Source organism: Cibotium barometz, chromosome 21 (assembly GCF_041138505.1).
Source record: "Cibotium barometz isolate CiBa-2024 chromosome 21, ASM4113850v1, whole genome shotgun sequence".
NCBI classification, from domain to species: domain Eukaryota; kingdom Viridiplantae; phylum Streptophyta; class Polypodiopsida; order Cyatheales; family Cibotiaceae; genus Cibotium; species Cibotium barometz.
This window is the reverse complement of record NC_141066.1, coordinates 33757186-33779919: the sequence shown is the minus strand read 5'-3', so window position 1 is coordinate 33779919 and position 22734 is coordinate 33757186. Positions and strand designations below refer to the sequence as shown.

The following is a 22734-nucleotide window of genomic DNA, read 5'->3' as shown; positions in this document are numbered from 1 at the left end:
ACCCGGTGTACTGCAAGAATCCCGGATCAGGCGCCAGTGGCTGTGGCCCATGGCGACTGCCTCCTGCTCTGACAGAGAAACCTCGTGTATACTCACATATCCAGGGTCGCGTGCCAAGTCTGCCACTATGCGCACGACCAAATGCCGAATCCCTGAGGTATCCACACTCCCGGGATCCAAGAAAAAATGGGCCAACTCCCAAAGTCGGCCTATCACATCAGTCACCTCCAGATCGCTCATGTGGTGAGAAAACTCAACTGCTTGAGTCTTCAAAGTGCTGAGAGCGAGCTCTAGAGTCCACTCCCGATCACAAGGTCCACATAGAGGGAACGAGAAGGCCACCGCTGAGTCTAGTGCCTCCTCCCCGCGGGCCGGAGGTATCACTACATGAACTCGAATGGGTGCTGGCTCATGGGGGCCCTCTGCTCCAAAAAGCCGTGTAAAGGTATAATCAAAGGCCTCCGAGCGCTGTCTAATGCCAAGGCGACTCAGCCGACTGCGGATAGATGAAATCCGTGAGGCCCTAATCGGCATAGGTCTCCTCTGTGATGCTCGAGCGAGGTCAGTGCTCAGCGCTCTCCGGACTGCAGGTGAGCGCCAGGGAACTGCCAGGGTCTCCCGGGAAGGTGAGGCGGGCGGAGGGGGAGGCGAGGGAGGTGGAGAGGGAGCCGCTGCCGAAACCGGAGCGGGAGCGGGAGGAGGCGAAGGTGGAAGCGAGGCGGTGGGAGGGGACGGGGGTGGGGGGGGTGAAGGAGGGGGAGCTGGTGAAACCGGCCTCTGATAGAAACCAGAGTGCGGTAGGAGCAATCACCCGTCCACTTGTAGTCTAGATGAGAAACAAAATACAGATTGGAGCTAGAGTGCCCAAATCTGAAAACACAGCGACACCTGTTGGCCCCAAAGCTTGGCGCCCCTTGCGGTATTTCTTTATTCAATTAAAATAATATGTATGGCTGAGTACAACACAAAGACCAGCCAAGAGTTTACACCTGTAAGTCCAATCTGACGGCCCACCAATCCTTCCCAGCACAGAGGATCTATGCACACAGATCTGTGTCCTCAAGCAACACACTGTGTCTCCCTCTGATCAGCCAAGATCACAAAGCAGGCCAGCCATGGGCATACATCTGGCATAACTCAAGTGCATGATACATCTTCTCAGCTCAAACATACATGTGCTGTCCAATCTCTGCCTTAATCCCTTGTCAATCTGCCATACCCCTCCTCTCACAAGGAGCCAGATAACACATACCTGCAGCAGACATCAAGTAATAGAAAGAGAGATGGATGAACAGAAACAGAGCTTACCAAGTTCAGCTCGTGAAACAACACTGGAGGATGCAACAGCACCAATCTGTGCTTGCAGGCACTTGAATCCACAACCCTGCTTCACACGTGTGCTTGCACTTGCCTGTATCCTCCTCCTGATGCTCACTCCTATGCTGTCCTTGAAAATACAGATCTGAAAATCAGCACTGTACCCGTCTGTACCGCCTCGGGATACGTGCCAGGAGTTGTACTTGCATAAACAGCCTGCTGTCCACTTCTGTACCAACCTGAATCAGAGTATTCAGGTCTGTCCAGCACCTGTTTGCACCACCTGCAGCAGCCTGCAGCAGATGTACTTGCTGTACCTGGCTGTCCGTACACTGTACGGCAGCCGTACAGTGTTGTACTGGCTGTTGTACCTGCTGGTACAGTCTATTCAGACCTGTGCGCAGAGTATTCCAGCAGCAGTACCAGTGCGCAGCCAGCAACAGAGGAGAAAGAGAGAAAGAGCTTGCACAGTTCTGGCCGTACAGTGCTGTACGGCTGATTCCCTCAGAAAAACAGCAACAATCCACAGCAAAACAGCCGCCTTCTCCTTTCTCTTGAGCTTTTCCACGCTAGTACACAAGCGCATGAAGGAAACTCCCCTTTTACTACACGATTCCCAAAAAGGGAAGAGAGAGAGAGAAGAGAGAGAAAACTCCTCCCCAATTTAATCCCTAGGGCCCCAACTTTAATAAGTTCCTAGGGCCACTAAGGCCTAGGGGCAAACTCCAATAAACATTAAAAATTAATGTTTCTAGTTCCCCCCTTCACACCTAGGGTTGTCCACACATCTTAAACACTGTCCGGGCACCCCCCATGTGAATCATAAAATATTCTGACCCTGCAACCACCATGCCCACACTTGTCCTGCTCCATTTTCACAGGGCCATGACATACCCCCCTCTTGAAAGATGGCAAGCGTCCTCGATTGCATTCTGGTGATGCATCAAAATATCCAAAGTGAAATATATAATATGGCAAGATCAGCGTCCCAATCTCTCTGAGCCATACACATGTATCAGTATTCACTGCAAAGCAATGGCATAGTAATAGTCCAAGTTGTATACCACTGTGAACCATACATATCCACAAAAATCTCCATGTGACTATCCATCGGTGAATAGTTATTGAACTTCACAAGATAGCGACGGGAAACTTTACCTCGTACCTTCCTTTCTTTATGTGCCAGTATCTGCTCTGGAATCAGAACCTCATCAAGTTCCTCAACTTCCGGCTGAGCCTCATCTGATACATCCTCAGGCACATCCCCACGGAAAGGTCTAAGAAGACTCACGTGAAAAGCATTGTGAATCCTCCAGTGATCTGGTAACTTCAATCGATAGGTTGCCTCACCAATCTTTTCCAAAACCTGAAAAGGCCCATAATATCGCATGCTCAACTTAGGGAATAAACGCTCTTTACCCTTCATCTTCTTGAGTCTAGCCTTTTCAAAGCGCAAAAGAACCCAATCACCCAATGCAAACTGTAAATCACGTCTGTGACGGTCTGCGGCTTTCTTTTGCTTCTGCTGAGTTTTCTGGAGGGCCAACTTAACTCTCCGATAAGCTTCATCCAAGCTCTCCACGTACTGATCAGCCTCAAAGATCTTATCCTTTGTATGCAAAATGGGTGGAACCTTCTTCCCTCCTTCTACAATCTCAAAAGGCACCTTGCCTGTCGAGCTATGTACAGTGTTGTTATATGCAAACTCCACCAAAGGAAGATACTTTTCCCATTGTTGCTTGTGCTCTGACACATAACACTTGAGAAGATCCAACACTGTAGAGTTAGCCTCTTCTGACTGACCATCTGTCTGTGGATGAAATGACGATGAAAACTTGAGAGTTGTACCCATGTTGTCAAACAACCCTCTCCAAAACAAACTCATCATCCGTGGATCACGGTCACTAATGATAGACGTAGGCAAGCCATGATACTTGAAGATGTTCGCCATGAACAACTTCACCATATGATCCACTTTAATTGTCTTCCGCACGGGAATGAAATGAGCCTGCTTACTGAACCTGCATATGATAGTCCAGATGCCATCATTTCCCGTTTGTGTCCGTGGAAGATCAAATACAAAATCCATGGCAATGCTCTCCCAAGGTCTATCCGGAATAGGTAAAGGCTGTAATAACCCTGGTGTCTTCTGACGGTCAAACTTTACCTTCTGACATACGATGCATTGCCTCACAAAGGCATCAACATCTCTTCTCAAGGTTGGCCAATAAAAGAAAGTCTCCACTGCTTTGACCGTGGCGTCAATACCTCTATGACCTGCATACGGTGGAGCATGACTTTCAATCAGAACCTTGAGTCGCAATGGCCTGGTAACACACAGTCTGCCATGCATCAATAAAAATCCATCTCTGAGAGTGTAATGCTCATGCCGCTGACCCTCAGACATCTGATCATACAACTTTTCAAAATCCTCATCATGGGCATACTGCTCTTTCATATCATCAAGCTCATGATGATAAGCAAGTGAAACTGCAGAGACCTGTGGCTTGCGTGACAAAGCATCTGCCACTACATTCTTTTTGCCTTCCACATGCACAATCTGAAAGTGAAACATTGACAAAAAGTTTGCCCAACGCATATGCTTCTCTGAAAGCTTAGTCTGCGTGAGGAAGTAACGCAAGGTCTGATGATCTGTCTGTACAGTGAAATCAGCCCCAAGCAAGTAGTGTTTCCATGTAGAAAGAGCGTGAATTACAGCCAACATCTCTTTCTCATACACCTGTAAATTCTTCTCGGCATCTTGCAAAACTCTACTCTCATAGGCTATCACATGTCCCTCTTGCATGAGAACTGCACCAATGCTACTTCCACATGCATCACACTGGACAACAAAAGCCTTTCGGAGGTCCGGTAACACCAATACTGGGTCCGAAGTAACGGGACCTTGAAACCGGCCTCTGATAGAAACCAGAGTGCGGTAGGAGCAATCACCCGTCCACTTGTAGTCTAGATGAGAAACAAAATACAGATTGGAGCTAGAGTGCCCAAATCTGAAAACACAGCGACACCTGTTGGCCCCAAAGCTTGGCGCCCCTTGCGGTATTTCTTTATTCAATTAAAATAATATGTATGGCTGAGTACAACACAAAGACCAGCCAAGAGTTTACACCTGTAAGTCCAATCTGACGGCCCACCAATCCTTCCCAGCACAGAGGATCTATGCACACAGATATGTGTCCTCAAGCAACACACTGTGTCTCCCTTTGATCAGCCAAGATCACAAAGCAGGCCAGCCATGGGCATACATCTGGCATAACTCAAGTGCATGATACATCTTCTCAGCTCAAACATACATGTGCTGTCCAATCTCTGCCTTAATCCCTTGTCAATCTGCCATACCCCTCCTCTCACAAGGAGCCAGATAACACATACCTGCAGCAGACATCAAGTAATAGAAAGAGAGATGGATGAACAGAAACAGAGCTTACCAAGTTCAGCTCGTGAAACAACACTGGAGGATGCAACAGCACCAATCTGTGCTTGCAGGCACTTGAATCCACAACCCTGCTTCACACGTGTGCTTGCACTTGAATCTGTGCTTGCAGGCACTTGAATCCACTTGAATCTGTGCTTGCAGGCACTTGAATCCACAACCCTGCTTCACACGTGTGCTTGCACTTGCCTGTATCCTCCTCCTGATGCTCACTCCTATGCTGTCCTTGAAAATACAGATCTGAAAATCAGCACTGTACCCGTCTGTACCGCCTCGGGATACGTGCCAGGAGTTGTACTTGCATAAACAGCCTGCTGTCCACTTCTGTACCAACCTGAATCAGAGTATTCAGGTCTGTCCAGCACCTGTTTGCACCACCTGCAGCAGCCTGCAGCAGATGTACTTGCTGTACCTGGCTGTCCGCACACTGTACGGCAGCCGTACAGTGTTGTACTGGCTGTTGTACCTGCTGGTACAGTCTATTCAGACCTGTGCGCAGAGTATTCCAGCAGCAGTACCAGTGCGCAGCCAGCAACAGAGGAGAAAGAGAGAAAGAGCTTGCACAGTTCTGGCCGTACAGTGCTGTACGGCTGATTCCCTCAGAAAAACAGCAACAATCCACAGCAAAACAGCCGCCTTCTCCTTTCTCTTGAGCTTTTCCATGCTAGTACACAAGCGCATGAAGGAAACTCCCCTTTTACTACACGATTCCCAAAAAGGGAAGAGAGAGAGAGAAGAGAGAGAAAACTCCTCCCCAATTTAATCCCTAGGGCCCCAACTTTAATAAGTTCCTAGGGCCACTAAGGCCTAGGGGCAAACTCCAATAAACATTAAAAATTAATGTTTCTAGTTCCCCCCTTCACACCTAGGGTTGTCCACACATCTTAAACACTGTCCGGGCACCCCCCATGTGAATCATAAAATATTCTGACCCTGCAACCACCATGCCCACACTTGTCCTGCTCCATTTTCACAGGGCCATGATAGCTGGCATCTCCTGGTCCTCGGTCGCTGCAGGGGTCTCCTCCTGAAGGGGAGCAAAGCTGTTCCTCACGGGAACCCAGTGAGGCTGAGACTGTGGCTGCTGCTGCAGCGGTCTCTGTGCGTGCTGCTGTGGCTGTCTCCCTCGGCGGCGCCCCTGTCCAGGCTGCCACTCCGAGGTCTCTGTGGCCTAAGCAGGTGTCCCTGAGGCAGCCTGCCGAGCCGAAGCTGTGGGCGGGCCATCAGTAGCCTGCTGCTGTGGTGAGGGTCGAGGTCTCCTGCGAGGGCAGGCCTTGGCCAGATGACCGACCTGCCTGCAAATGAAGCACTGGTTCGGGAGCCCCGAGAACTCCACTCTCTGATCTATCCACCCCCCCCCCTATCCTAGGTAGCTGAATGACCTTAGGAAGGGAGGAGATGTCAGACACCAACACTCTGACCGAAGGTAGCCCAGCTGCTCTGGCCACCACTGAAGCTGCTGAGGGGGCCGTCTCTAGTACCGAGCCCACCAATGCTCCGAGCCTGGAGAGGAGCGGAAGATACTCCCGGCGGAGACCAGGGAAACAAACTGTAATATGGAAGAGGCGCTCTCCCTGCTCCGCCGCTGCTGGGTCAAATCCATGCTGCCAAGGTCTGAAGAAAGCCCGAGCACCCCTGATGTCCAGAGGACTCATGGCAAGGACCTTGGCAACGCTCTGGGCGGCCTCGAACTCGATCTGATAATGGCCCCGGCCCAGGAGCTGTACATCCAGGATCTTGCCCACATCTGCAAGAAGGCGAGCCTGAAGAAGATCCCTGATCTCCCCTCTGCTGGGGCGAGTGCCGACTATACGGCAGATGGTGGAATGAGCCTGGAGGCGTTCCACCTCTGCGGTGAGGCTCGCTTCCTCTTCCGGCGAAAGAGAAAGCCTGATGGGGTTGTCCTCGGGGGCGGGCGAGGGCTGCGGATGAGTCCCTCTGAGGCGAGGCGGGAGGAGTCTCCATCAGAGTCTGAAGCTCAGGCGAAGGCGAGGCGAATGCGGAAAACCTGCAAGAAACGGGCTGCACACAAAGAGGCGGAGGACCGGATGAAAATGAAGAAAAACAAAACCCCCTGGGGGTGAAACGCAGCACGAAAGAGGAGGGAGGGGGGGGGGGGGGGAAACGAAGAGAAGCCCTGGGGGGGGGGGGGGGGGGGGGGGGGGGGGGGGGGGGGGGCGGCAACAAAGCGAAAGGGAGGGGAGGCGGGGCGCTGCTGAGGGGAGGCGGGCGCGAACAGGCGGAGAGGTGGGGGGCGAACATGCGACAAAGGGGAGGGGGGGGCGAACAGGCGAAGAGGGGGTTGGGGGGCGAAAATGCGAAGAGGCGGCTAGGAGGGGGGGACGAAATGGCGAGGAGGGGGGAGGCGCAGCAGCGAGGCAGGAGGGGGCGCAATGGCGAGAAGAAGGCAGGCGGGGGTGGAGGGGCGAGCAGGCAGAGAGGTGGGCGAACAGGCGACAGAGAGAGGGGGGGCGAACAGGCGGGCGCGCGCAGTGCAGGGTGGAGGCGGGAGCTTCAGCGAGCTACGGGTTGATCTCCATCATAGAAGATTTGCATACTTGGTCTAGTATGGAGTTGGCTTTATGTGCACGTGTTTAGTACTCTTTCTATATGGATATTGTGGATTATATTATCAAGCTTATAGGCAAGCTATACGGAGATATATCTCAGGGACATCTTAAGGATATGGTGACGAGATATTTCTTTTGGCTTCCTAACCAACCTGGCAAAGAAAAGCTAAGTATACTTTGAGTTGGCAAAGTTGGTGCTTTTGCTATTTGCTATGAAGTGTTTTTGATGTTCACTAACCCTTATATAGCCATGCAAGGAGAACGGTGCTGTTGTTTGCCTTGAGATGGTTTTAGGAAAACATTGTTTATGGTTCCCTTTATTTGGGATGCATTGGACTTGTGGAACTCATGGTTCACATACTATGTGTAGTGTTCTCTTGTCTTACGTGCTCTCTTGAAGATTGTTTTTACCATGTATGGGTGGAACAATAGAGAGCATATGGAAGGGAAGATGGACACTTGAGAGGGTAGTATGAGTTGGTGGCCAAAATGCGTACAAACTATTGGTGGCCGAAATGCCTATAAACTATGTGTAGCAGAAATGCTTATGGAACACCAGGCTATCTACGCGAGTGATTGTTTTATGTTATTACTTGAGCCCACCTCTCATCCAAGGTGTGTGGTTAGAGTACCAACACGGAGTGCAAGTGGTAAAGTGGACATGATGCTTGGTTGGCAGGGGACTTATGTGTACGCCAAGGGTCATGTGGATTGGCACATCTTTGGGTGCCTTGAGCTTGTTTGTTACTGGATTATACTGTGACATGAATCTTATGGACTATATCTATGGTTTCTCATTGGGCCGAAATGTGTATAAACTAGGAGAACCAGGGTATACCTGTGATATTAACTATATGGAGAACTAGCTCTTCTATCACCATGGTTTGTGCTCTAGAATGGCACCACCAGTTTGTGTGCATAGCACTTGTTTCTGTGCGAGGCACTAGTTTCTTGTGCATGGCACTTATTTAATTGTCTATTAGAAAAGCAAAGCATAATAACTTTATTTAAAGATGGGTAATATTTTATTAATAAAAGATAAAGAAGTAAAAACAAAAGCAAAAAGGGAAAAACAAAAGCCAAAGCATGAACAAGCTTTTGGCAAAAAGCAAGGCTTCCCCAAGGAATAAAAGAAGCTTGAGTCTCTTCTCATCATCATTGAAGATTGAAGGAGCTTTATCAAGAGCTTGAAGATCATCAAGAGCGTGAAGATCATAATCAACTCCATCAAGATCGTCGAGATCATCCTCTTCGTCGTCGTCATCCTCAACAAACTGCGGCTATTGCCGAAGTTCCAAGTCCAAATCCCAAGTCCAAAGTCCAAGTCCAAGTTCCATTTCCAAATCCCAAGTCCAAATTCCAATCTAAGTTTGCACACGAAGTTAGTGGGGATTTCGTAGTATCTAGTCCATACTATGCATAATGTAGTTGATAGTTATATAGCCTTGTGGGTTGACTACCATGAGTATATAACTTGCACGTTCTTAAAAGGTGAATTTGGGCATGTTCTTGGATTCATCTAGGTATATAAGGTTGCACACGAAGTGCACAGGAGGTAGGTAGGTGTAGTTTATGTAGTCTATGAGACCATTTTGAGGGTTCAAAGCCCAACCTGGTGTATGAAAAAACAGCCCACAAAAGGATGCACAGGGGTGTATGCTTAAGACAAGGAACACGTAGTAATAAGACTGCCTGTTAGCGACGCGGCGCACAAGCATAGGAGGTGGCAGCAGATCTTGTGCTGCGACGGTTGTACGGAGATGGCGGCCAGACAAGTGGCATTGAACAAAGGATGGCACAGCAGCTCCAGGCAGGGACATAATTTCGTGGTGTGCTTGGCATCAGAGATCTTATGCCTCGATATCGATATCGACATCGACTTGGATATCAAAGAAGATGATGAAGCTCATGATGAATGCAACATCAAGCTAAACAAGAAAGGTTAAGACTAATCAGGGCAAATGGCAACATAATGATGATAAAGTGAAAGTGAGTGTTGTACTCTTCCATTAGACATGAGCCTCTTATATAGGTTGGAGTACAAGAGATTAGGGCATGGTTAACCCTTAAGCAAAACCCTAAGAAAGTCTTGAAGAGAGCACCCATTGCGTAGTTTTGAGGGAAAGCAAGATCCTTCTCCACTTGAGCTAGGCACCTAGAATATGCTAATTTAGATGTCCATTTGACCATAGTCTACCGAGTATATCATGGCTATAAGACCTATGAACCATATGCCCTTTTCCCCAATGTCACTTGTATGATATTTTGGTGTATTGTTTTCAACATTCTATACATGAGATTTGCAAATTGGACACTAAGGTGGATTTTATGGAGGACTCTATGATCATTCGTGACCCTCTGTGATTTTATGGAGGACTCTGCAAGATTCTATGGCAAGCCATAGAGGACCATGGCCTCTACAAACTCACAACTCTTCACCCTCACACAGGTACCCGCACAGGCGATCTTTGGCATGCTAGATTTGGACATCTTCATTTGGAGGCCTTGTGGAAGGCTTTTCGAGAGCAGTTGGTGGATGGGTTGCCAGATGTTGGCACACGTGAGGGCCCTTGTTATTCTTGTCTCAAAGGGAAACAACATCGGGAGGCCTTTCCAAAGAAGGCTACATGACGAGCTACGACACCTTTGGAATTGGTTCATGCGGATTTGTGTGGCCCAATGCACACTCCGTCTCTTGGTTCTGGCAGTTATGTTTTTCTTTTGGTTGATGGTTTTAGCAGGTATACTTGGGCCTAGAGGTGAGTTTACTTCTTGCCAGTTTAACTAGCATTGTGACCTCCATGGTATTCAACGGGAGTTTACCAATATTGGTACTCCTTCAGAGAATGGTGTGGTGGAGCAGAAAAACCGATTAGTGATTGAGATGGCTTGGAACATGGGAGTCAAAGGCAGTTGCTACCGCTGTTTACATTCTCAATCGTTCCCTACTACTGTTGTTCCAGGGCAGACCCCCTTTCATGCCTACCTAGGAAGAAAACCCTCGGTTTCACACTTTTGGGTTTGTGGGTCGGATGCATTTGTTCATGTACCTGATGGTGATAGGGGGAAGCTGGACGCTAAGTCCAAGCACCATATTCTGGTTGGTTACAGCTCAGAATCCAGAGGTTGTTGGCTCTACAATCTTGCAACTTCGAAGATTATCATTAGCAAAGATGTGGTGGTTGATGAGACTTCATCTTCCACTGCAGAGGGGTTTTCTTCATCGCAAGGGCTGATTCAACTCAGCCTCTCCTTGGTTCCTCGATGGAACCTCCTGTTCCTCTTCCTTGACTTGAGCTGGCATGTCCTCTAGCACCTCAGGTGGAGGAATCATCCATCAATGATCAGGAGGAGGAGATTTCGGTGGATGCTCCACAACAGGCTACATCTCAGGAGCAGGGTCATACTTCTGAGGGGGGATCTCATATTCCCAATTGGTTGTACCAGACATGTAGGAGTCAGGGTTAACGCGATTGCCTTCACCTATAGCAAGGGGTCCCCATTGATCAGAGCGGTTGCATACCACATTGATGTCACGCATTCAGAAGGACTCTGAATTTACTCATATTCGGAATCAGACTTGGGAGTTGATTCCGAGACCGGCAAAGCGGAAGGTGATTGGTGTCAAATGGGTCCATAAGATCAAGTACAAATCAGATGGGACTCTAGATAAGCACAAGGCCAGGCTTGTGGCCGAAGGCTATTCTCAAAAAGTTGGCGTGGATTTGATGATACTTTTGCACCGATTGCTCGGATGACGACTATAGAGATAGCTCTTGCTCTTGCTACACGCTCTCATTGGCCCATCTTTCAGATGGGTGTCAAGTTGGCATTCGTCAACGGGGAGCTAAAGGAAGAAGTTTATGTGGAACAGCCCTTGGGATTTCAGGTTTCTGACCCCAAAGGTATGGTCTACAAGTTGAAAAAGGCCTTGTGTGGTTTGAAACAAGCTTCTAGGGCTTGGTATGAGAAGATTGATGCTTTCTTTCAATAGAAGGGTTTCCATTGTTCGGCAGCTAATCCATATCTCAAGCAGCCATACAGCGCACATTGCTCAAACAAAGGTTGCCCTCAGTAAGGAATGTGAGATGACAGATCTCGAGTTGCTTCACTTCTTTCTTGGATTGGAGATTTTCAGTGCTCAAATGGCATATTCATTTCTTAGCAGCGGTATGTTATAGAGTTGCTAGAAGCTTTCGGGATGACATATTGTAAGCCCATCACTTCCCCCATGGATCCCGGCATCAAACTGTCCTCTTTTGGACCCGATCCAGCGGCAGATACACTTTTGTAGGTTGCTCAACACATGGCTTGATTGTGCATTTGTGGTGGGAATTCTCCGTGCTTTCATGCATGTGCCTTTGGACGTTCATTGGCAGGCAGCACTCTGCGTGTCACGGTACTTGCAAGGTACCAAGGATTCTGGTATTTTCTATGGAGAGACGCCGCGCGCGCCAAGGGGGGGGTGTTCCATTTTACGTGCTGGAGCGACTCTGATTGGACTGGAGGAGATGCGGATACTCGACAGTCTACTATAGGGTATTGCTTTTGTGACATGTGAGGGATTGATCGTAGTAATCACAACCTTAGGCTAACTAAACTTCACTTAATGATGCTTAAGAGATAGACAAATAGTGTCAATGCAATGCAATGCAGCTATATTAGATGAATGGGTTACAATGAGATCTAAATAGATCTATGATGCTGTCCTAGATGAAGATCCTTCTCGGGATGAGAGGGGTAGGCTGAATGCTGATGATGAGGACTGTTCCTTGCTCCAATGCTGAGGTCCACCACTTGAATGCCAGTTTTCCTCTATGTAGGAGGTAGGAAGATGACTTGAGTGCTGAATATGCTGATTTGATGACTATATGCTGGGTAAACTGTTGTCCCGCTGACTTCCCTTATCTCCTACGAAGGAAACGCTGAAGAGAAGATGAGATAACCATGCTGAAATGATGCGTTGCTTATATATGAGAGCATGGCTGCTTGTCGGTCAGTGTGCTGCAGTCGGCCAGCCTATCTGGGACCTCACGGCCTCATAAATGCATAATTGTTGTTGTCGGCTGCCCATAATATGCTGTCGGCTGGTGCTAACAGCCCCGACCTGATGCAAATAAATGCCTTACATGCTAATGAAGACTAAGGTATTGATGTTGGTGCTGAAACAGCCCCATATACATGCTTATGGTGATATATGCCTGAATAATACTTGGATTAATGCTTACTATCCTGATTAATGTTTATGGATGCTTGATGATGCCATGCCACTTGTACACCTGATGGGTGTGCACATGACAGCTTTACTCTTGGATTAGGATAAATTTCATGGACGAGTAAAAAGCAGCCTATGGTGGCTCTTTCATCGACTGAGGCGGAGTATCGAGCAGCATGTTCGGTTGCTTGTGAGGTGATTTGGTTGCGGCGGCTACTTGAGCAGATCGGTTTTCGAGAGCAGCAGCCTACCCTTATCTCATGCGACAACAGAGTTACTTGGCTATTGCTAAGATTTTGGTATTTCATGCGCGGACCAGTGGACCAAGCATATAAATATCCGGCACCATTTTGTGTGGGAGCGGACCTTGGAGGGAGACATTATCCTTGAATATTGTCCTACACAGGACAATGCTGCAGACTGGTTTGCCAAAGGATTATCTTAGTGAGATATTGGCATTCATGGTAGCTCCTTGGGCATTGGGCCACCCCCAGGACCTAAGAGGGGGTGTTAGCATATATCATCTCTTGTTGGTGGCTATTTTGGTGTCTACGGGTGCCCTTCCCATGCTCAGGCACCCCCCCATATTTTCCCCTATTTTTACTGTGGGTTGCCCACCCTTTTTATGGCTTTTATGGCTATTTTCCCATTTTTCAAGTCATGTATGAGTTCTTGAGGGAGTCAGTCAGTTCATGTGGAGAGTATATATGCTGCCCTCTGACAGGGAGGTCCCCTGAAATCTGAATATTTTGTTTCCTTTTTTGTAACGCTCCTTCCCCTTTTATTACCTTGCTTAGAGAAAAGGGGGTTTTGTCTTGATATGTGGATGTAGGTTGTCTTCATTCCCTTTTTTGTAATGCTCCTTCATTCCCTTTTACCTTGCTTAGAGCAAGGGGGTTTTGTCTTGATATGTGGATGTAGGTTTATTTCGGAGTGAGTTGGTGTGAACAACCCTTATTATTAAGGTCTAGGATAGATGAGGCTTGATGCCTATAAAAGCATTGTACATGGTGGGCATTGAAGCCACGCACACAAAGGCATGGAGAGTGGGAAAGAAGAGAGAAGGTAGTGGCGAATCTCCTAAGGAGAGAGCACTTATCATTCGTTTCCCCTCCATGGAAGCGAAGAAGGACTTCTTGAAGAGACGTCCTACACTCAAGAAGACGGGAATATTTCTTGAAGATGACCTCACACTCTCGCAACTTGCCCACATGAAAGAAGTTATGCCCGAGATAAGGGCAGCTCGAGAGAAAGGGAAAGTGGCCTTCTATAGAGATGGTAGAGTGGTGATTATGGAGAGGCGCTCTTCATGACGGCGCGAGACCTATGGGACTACACTCAAAGTTGCTACTTGGAATTGTAATGGATCTCTACGCCTTGATGTAGGGGCTTTTGAGGATAGTTTCACTGGGAGGGACATCATCTTCTACTGTGAGACGCATCAGGCTCCTGGACAGTCCATGCCACATGTTAGTGGATACCGATGGGAGACAGCTTGTAGACAGGAGACTCGTTCAGAGCATAGAGGACAGGGCTCAGGAGGAGTGGCAGTATTGTTTAGGGAGGAGCTGCAGCCACTGATACATATAGTCCGCAGAGATAAGCAGGCTAGGTACATGTGGGTTAGACTGAGGGCAGAGACGAGCAGATATCTCTACATTGCTATATGCTATTTTGCTCCTAGTACATCAGTGTATGCATCACCTAGCAGGCAGTCTCCCTTTTCTATTTTGGATGATGACATTTGGGAGTTCTCCAGGGATGGTGACATCATTCTCCTGGGGGACTTCAATGCCAGGACCGCCCATAACCAGACAGTATTTTATGATACCTCAGAGGAGATGTTGAGGGAGCTTGATGTTAGGGATATGGGCCTATCTAGACTCTCACAGGATGAGGAACATACAGTGTATGGGCGGTATTTGATAGACATGGGGACTGCACATGGATTGGCCATCCTGAATGGCCTACAGAGATTCCCGACATCGGGCGGTTTCACTAGCTTTCCACATCGGCATGGTGCTAGTACAGTGGACTATGTTATGGCTCAGCCCAGTCTCATTCCCTCTTTTCAGGATTTTTTGGTAGGCACTAGGCCGGTTGGAATAGCAGTGGATCATGCTATCTTGTCCTTCACTCTCACATTTCAGTTCAGCACCGCTCCATTGGGAGAGATGTCCACACACACTCGTTATACCTTTACGAGGGAGACTGACACCGTGTACACGGATGAGATATACAGACGCTTATGTGCCGAAGAGCCGGGACGGCCATTAGATGAGCTCACTCAGATATTGATAGAGACGCTTCATGCTGCAGCATCAGAGGCATATCCCCATAGTCAGCCTACACGGAGACGATCTGGGAACATAACCCAGAATAGCTGGTATGATGAGGAGTGCAGAGAGATGAGGATCAGATTACAGAGAGAGGTGCTCATGGGTGTTACCACTCACAGACAATCACGGATTACCTTCTGGCACCTAGTGCGACGGAAGAAGAGGGCTTATCTTGCTCAATTAGAGAGGGATTTGTATCAGTTATTTATGAGTCAGGACTCAGGCGAGGCATGGAGACTATTCCATGAGCATTCACCATCACCAGCCATTACCTCCACAGAGATTTGGGGTGAGTATGCAGCATCCCCAGCACCAGGACAGCCGCCCGTGCCAGACCCATCGGAGCCATGCCCAGAGACATGTGCTTTCTTTACTGTTGAGATGGTAAAGAAAGCTATTGACAGGATGAGGACGGATGAGGACTGGGAGAGCATATGATCATGATGGTTTGGTAGCAAAACACTTTATTCATGCCAGAGATATGCTTGCAGAGCTTATTGCTATGATGTTTAACCGAGCCATGTGTGAGGGTTTTCCTGAGACTTGGAATATGTCCACGATTGTGCCTATCTTCAAGTCAGGGGATCCCATGCTTCCTGGGAATTATCGTACCATTATGATTGGTCACACATTGGCTAGATTATATACATCTATTCTTGAGCAGGAGTTGAGTAGATGGGCAGAGAGAGAGGGCATACGTGCATCAGGGCAGGCAGGGTTCAGGAGAGGTTTCTCCACTCTTGACCATATCTTGACACGAGCTATTATTGAGGAGGGCAGATTATATGGCAGAAGGATTTATTGTTGCTTTGTGGATTTCCGCAAAGCTTTTGACACAGTACCGAGAGCCAGACTGATGCGCAGACTATAGGAGATGGGAGTGCCCACGGAGCTGATTTGGGAATCATGGCTTTATACAGGATAGTTGTGGGGTAGGTACGTACTACTCAGGGTATATCTGAGATGGTTCACTCCACTATTGGGGTGAAACAGGGCTGCCCCCTTTCTCCCACCTTATTTGGGATGTATGTGGATGAGGTTTCGGACTATGTAGAGCGGGAGGGTGACAGAGGAGCACAGCTAGCAAGGATTACACGTTTGCACAGAACAGTGGATTGTCTGTTAACCTTGGTAAAACCAAGGTGATGGTGTTTAACACCACAGCACAGTGGGTTAGGAGGTCAGTACCCACCTTACATATGGTCAGGAGACAGTGGCGTATGCCTGTTCAGAGAGGGTTTCGGACCACTTTCTAGAGTCATGAGATACCAGGATCAGAGATGCCTCGGATTATACTTGCTGGAGCTGCGTAGACATAGAGAGGGTCTCGAGAGGGAGGGTATCAGAGAGGGAGAGACACCTACAGAGGCAAATTACAGACTTCTTTCGACCAGAGATTGAGCAGTCAGGCCAGCAGGCGTTGCAGCTAGCCCCAGAGTATAGCCGCACCACCAGAGGTACACTGATTGATCAGGCTATAGAGCTGGGGCAGTCCAGGCGCCCCAAGATGAGAGGCCCATCTCGACACCGGCGGAGACTACAACAGAGGATCAGGACCATACTAGCACGGCATGGGAGACGTCCAGTCAGAGTACTCACCATGGAGGACATTGAGGATATCCGCCATCGACCGATGAGAGACATCTTTGGATAGTGATGTATATGATGCTTACCTTTGTTGCTGGAGTTTTCCTCCCAGATGTTATCGATTAGGTGCTCCTAGTACCTTACTTTTCCTCATAGTTGTTTCAGTTTTAGTTAGTTGTTTAGTTGTTTTTAGCTTTTCTTACACAGACATCGTATCAGATCCACCTTGTTGTAACCTTTTTGGTCTCATAGGTCATTTTGGCCTTTTGAAGACGTTAATATATCATTTCATTTCTCTCTCTCTCTCTCTCTCTCTCTCTCTCTCTCTCCTCCATCTCTCTCTCTCTTTGAAGCACCATGTAATCTCAACAGTTATCAATCAAGTTATACTTCTTATCATGCAAAGAGAGATCATAACAAAACAGATGCAAATGACATGAATAGAAATCATACTCCGAAGATAACATATTTGTATTCATTTCAATAGTTGATCCAAGAAAAGGAATAACTTCACCCGAGTTGGGTAGTACAAAACTGTGATCCTTTAATACTATAGGATCATTATTGTTTACAAAAGAAATAAAATGGGGTTTATAGTTAATTCTCAGAGTGTCACTCTTAGAGTGGAACCAAGACATCCCCAAAATTACACCAGCGCTATCTAGGCTCATGATATGGAAGTTGAGGTTCTCTCGATAATCGTTATTTATCTTATATGGATAATATCAAACTCAAATATCTTCATGGAACCTCTCCAAGGTTGGGATTTGTACTGCAAGAGGATTATGTTCGTCCTTGAAAAATTTCTCAGTCCTAAAACTACCATTCTGCTTTATGCAGAAGAAAGAAGTATTACAACTGGAATTCAAGAACAAAAGATGGCTGAGAATGAAGACCTCAAATCACAGCCCACGCTCTGCTGAGATTTCCCCTGGCCAGTCTGTACTGCAGAGAAACGCTTGTAGGCTCCAATCGCTGGAAAATGCAGATGAATGTAATGATTTTACTAGGTACATATATATATACATCTGTAATGCTGGTCAGCCAGTCTTATACTGTCAGCCTGTTTTAATGCCCACGACCTGCTGCTAACCTGCTGTCCAATGGGCGATTACCACGTGACACTACGTTGGCCCAAACCACTATGCCTGCTTCCCGGCTGCTCTTGATGCCTGACTGTGCTGCTACAGGCCAGCCACGTGTGCGCTGCTTGGTTTAAGGCAGTGGTAATGTAGAATAGATGTCTTCCAAGTAAATTTTCTAAATGTTTTGGGGCTTCTTGAGCTCTTTTTCTAGACTTGTTCTGATACCATTAATGCTTTAGAGGATAGCCGAATTTCTGCTGGGTTTCATTCCAAATCCTGTATTAAAAATAGATCTGTTTTAGTAGGACACAGTAGCTCTTTTAGGTTCTAACACCTTGCAACTGTACAGTGTTTATGTCATTGATTTGGGATCAGTGCACGGTACATTTGTCGCGAATGAGCGTCTTAGTAAAGACAACCCTGTGGAACTTGAAGTAGGTCAATCCCTAAGATTTGCAGCCTCGACTCGAAGTTATGTGTTGAGGAAAGGTGTGGCTCAAGCTCCACAATTGTCACAGCCCCCTTTAAATTTTGTGTTGCCACCACCTCCTGATCCATCTGACGAGGAAGCAGTGGTTGCGTACAATACGCTTCTGAATAAATTGGGTATGTCCAGACAAAACCAGGTTGTTTTGGGTTCAAAGAATCAGTCATTGACACAAAGCAAGCCTACAGACAGCAGGCCTACCAAGAAGCCAAGAAAGTCACGTGTGACTTTCAGAGATCAGTACGATGGAGTTCTGGTTGAGGTGGTTGGTATATCTGATGGGGTTGATGTCAGTACAGAGCCGGGACCACTAGGAGTCAAGGAAGGTTCTCTTGTGGGGAGATTCGATGATCTAGTGGAGATAACTGTCATTCCAAAAGACAAGAAGGGCAGTACCAAAACAGTTCCTCCCAGTAATTCTTCGAAGGGTGTGACAGAGAAGCTCCAGCAGTTCCTTGAAAAAGTCAAATCTCCTGGCAAAGGAGGGCTGTATGGCGACTCACTTGCAGTCCCGGTGGGTTCTTCATGGGCCAAAAATGCAGTTGGGGATAGTGATGGGGCTTCGTCAAGGCCGAGTAACAAGGAAAAGGATGCAGCCATCAACAGAATTGAAGGTAAAAACATGGAATCGGAGGCAACACAGAAGTCTACCACCTTTGATGATGATCTTGATGACTTATTTGGTGATGCTGCAAAATGACCTGTTTTATTTGGTAGCCTCTATCCCAATTCCCCTAGGTACTTTTTAGCAAAGGTCTGTTTGGACACACACAGTGCTTTATTGGTTGTTATCTTAGCTGTACGCTAGAGCAACACAGGAACAATACGAATCGATGTAACCTCAGCACATACATAGTCCTATTTGAGTTTTTCGAGCTTGATGGCTGCTCTCATAGGGGCATTGATGTTTGCACCTTTTTGTATGATTATCAAAGAATCTGTACAGTATATATGCTGTTTGAAAGTCGCAAAAAGCATTATTTTTCATGTCTACCTCAAAGCAGGTGGTTTTTTTTGGGGGGGGCTTTCGAGAATCTCCGAAGCAAAGGAAATTTTGAGCTGGCTTTTCACAGCTGCTTCATTGTGAATTTAGACATAAGGTTTGAGTGACTTTTCGGGATGATGTGCCTCTCTGTTCAAAAGTTGGCTTTTAAAACCTCCATAAAGGCTTGTCTGCAGATACTAGGTCATCATTTTTCTTCTGCTGCATACAAAATTCACATCATAAAGTAAAGCCTAACTATGGAAATGCAGGAGGTACGACAGGTATTTTGTTCAAATGTTCCAGACACGTCCCACGAAAGAATTAGGTGGGAAGTCACTGTACTGTTGTGCTAATGCTGTGAAAATCTATGTTCAGAGGGACATGCCAACATGTCTCATACTTTTGGTTACCCTGTTTGAATACAACTCAGGCTGAACCCTTTAAATTACTCTCTTTCGGAATTTAGTAGCTACAAATTACCAAGTGATTTCTTATTAAAGTTAAATCTCCTAAATTTCATGCCCTCTCTCTCTCTCTCTCTCACTTGCCTGCCTGAACACATGGCACTCTTATGCACGCTTCCTTTGTTGTATGCCCCATCAACCACCTCTTGGTCCACTAACACCATTGCCCCCATCCTCAAAGCCTCTTGGTGATTTTGGAGCCCATGAGGCTTGGATTTCATTGCATTAAGCCAAGGAATAGCTTACCAATTGTGATTAAGAGGAATCCACTCCATAAACTTAAGCATCACGTCCCATCAGGTGTGGTTAGAGTGCAATAGTTAATTTTTGTTCACGCATTTCGTATTTCTTCATGCATTATTTAATTGGTAGCTTAGAATCATGAAAACCAATAAAAAACACTTAATTACATGCATATAAATTGTTCAAATCAAGAGCTTACCTTAGCCTTTACGAAACATGTGTCATAGGGTCTTGCCTTAAGAGTTGCAGAACTATAACTTCCCTATGTGGGTGCGTTAACTTATCGGTTTTAAATAGGGAATCAATTGGTGGTGTTGAAGAGGCTAGCCAATAAGGCAAGTGTGAAAGAGGTTGGATTGTACATGAGAATGGAAGAATTTAGGATACCCAGTCTGGTAGGTACCTTGGTAAACCGATGTGGGTGGCTCATCAGACATGGAAAGATGGATTCGGATGTTGCTTGAGCCTCCTCTTGAAATGTTGGTGCTATTCGACCCACTTGCTTGAAGCATGGTGATGTCAATAGAAAGAAGGGAAGCATTGTAGAGCTTTTTCATGGCTTGGGAGTGAGAGATTGTCGGACAATGTCGACCTTGGGCATGCGGTGTTACTTACACCTTTTGGGCATCTCTACCTTGCTTAATTATAGCACGAATGTATGTAAGTTTTGTGCCTTGGAGGGAGATGTAGAGCATGGTTTATTGAATTGTCACTTTGTGTGAAGAGCTCCGTTTAGGTACGTGGAATTGGTGACTCTATGGACCGTAATTGGATGTCCATTTGATTGGGCAAGATGGAGGATTCTTTGGTGAGCATCTTCACGAAGTCCAAGCATGCCATGTGCAGATGAAGGCTAGTAGCTCTTATGAGTGTGCAAATGCAAGAATTGTGATTCATGGATGGAAAGAGGGCTTGACTGAGCATGAACAAGACTCAATGAAGAAGATGCGACAAAACAATTGGAGCAAAGGCAAACATGCAAAGTGGTTGCATGGGGCATGGATGGTGCATGCAAGAATGGGATCCAATGTTGGAGTGTCTTACTAAGGTGTGGTCAAGACCACTTGGTGCAATTGTCGAGACGAAAGGCATGGGTACTTGGATGGGTGCTGGAATGACCACAACGTAGGATGGATTGTCCAGGTCTATGTGTCTAAGTGCCAGTGGCAAAAGGATGTGAGTGAAGAGGGATTGAATGCATACAAGAAACCTTGCAAGGGTCTAGCTATAAATGGAAGCGGATATGGGTTTGGTGTTAGCGGGATTTTCTGTTGGACTCGCGGGTTATTTAATAATTAGACTATCCGGTCAATGCACCTACAATCAAACCCAACTATATTGGCTCTACCCTCCGTGGAGCGCTCTACCCACTCAATGGGAAGCCAAAATAAGTAGGAAAAGGAGGGTGAGAAGTGTGTTGGCTTCATTAATCGATTGTTAGGAAGAACGATGCATTGGGGTTGCATTGATTGCCACTTGCTAGAATGCTAGTAGTGGCTGAATGAGAGATGTCTTTTGGCTGGTTGCTTTTGGGTTTGGTATACTGATGTCGCGGGCTTCTTATTAGGGGGCTTGTAGCTTTATTGGCGGCTTTATCGGTCGTGCCGCAATGATTGAGTGTATTGGTGGGGATGGTGGTGCATGTGTGCAATTGTGCAAAGGTGTGCGCGTGCACGCGCACACTGCCTATGGGGGACTAGTGGACGTGCGAGTGCTAATGTGGGTGCATGTGTACATGTATAAATGCGGATACACATGGAGAGGGGGGGGGTGTGTGTGTGCATGTGCAATACGAGTGCACATACGGATGTAAGGGCATGTACACGTACATGTGCAAACGTGTGTATACATGTGTATTGGTGCCAAATATATCCAAGATAATAGCTTATCTTAACTTATATCGAAACAAGTGTCATATTTTACGGTAGAGCCATAAATGCAACTTCCCTTTTGCTCACATTCTCTCCTTGTTGTCACATGGAGGAGACTCCATGGCCATGGGAGTGAAGGTAGAGCTCTCTTTGTTTAGATGGAGACAACCCCCTTCTCATTTGTCGTGGTCAGCATGGGATAATCCCAACTCAAGATCGACACCAAATGTTTATCATGTTTGCGTTTAGTTGGCTCATTTTGTCCCAAAGTACCTTGCTTGAGGTGGATCCAAAGGGGAGCACTCTGTTGAGTGTTGGTCATTGTTAGTTGCGATCAAAGGTTGTGGGTAGGTTTGAGGAACTGTGGTTTGATTCACTATAGTTATCTGATTTGTCGTTTTCAACAATTAGTCCAGATTAAGTCTACATCAAAGGTTTCACTCTGGTGGAAACAATCTCTAATACTTTTTGAAGCATGTCTAAAACTAATTTGGCACGTGTGTTCTACTCAATCTACAAAAATACGTATTTTTTTCACTTTCTAAAGTTTTTTTGGGGTTTTGTTATTGGTTCACATGTGTTGACTCGTCTCTAGGCTCACGTGTCTAGGCTTACGTCTCTTGACTCACGTCTCTAGGCTCATGATTTTTTTGTCTGAACTAGGCTCACTTACTTTATTTTTATAAAGTAGGCATACCAAGGACATAGAATTTATGTACTAGGTCTATGACAGGATTGGTGTGCAATTATTAGGCAATAGTTGTTCTTTAAGGCTCCTAATAATTACAAAGAACAAAAAAAATTCTTAGAAATTTAGTGTATAACAAGAAAATCCTTAAAGGACATGAGTAGATATGTTCTTACAAGTCTTTAAGGTAGTAATAATTCGGTATAGATTCATGTCTCCAGGCTCACATGTGTTAATTCATGTGTGTTACATCTTTTTTCATGGGACTAGAGGGGCTCATGTCTCCTAACCTGCACAAGCTCGTTTGGCCTCGTTTTTAGATTTTTTACAGGTTTCTAGTTAATGGTTATTGTTAACCACTCTGTAGGCCAACATAGTTTCACTTGCTTGACCTACCATAAGGTGCTTTGCCATCTTACCCACACGAAC

At 46.7% G+C, this 22734-nt stretch overlaps 1 protein-coding gene across 4 annotated transcripts in view; it reads left to right on the top strand.

Annotated features, from left to right (window-relative positions):
• LOC147627110 (SMAD/FHA domain-containing protein) overlaps positions 1 to 19043 on the top strand; it is a 50614-nt gene extending 31571 nt beyond the window's left edge. For all 4 annotated transcript variants that reach the window (XM_086815688.1, XM_086815687.1, XM_086815690.1 and 1 more), the window contains one exon: positions 17917 to 19043. In XM_086815688.1, coding sequence (XP_086671814.1) covers positions 17917 to 18754 — 838 coding nt within the window. In that variant the 3' untranslated portion in view covers positions 18755 to 19043. The remainder of the gene's footprint in view (positions 1 to 17916) is intronic.
• Positions 19044 to 22734: the final 3691 nt, after the last annotated feature.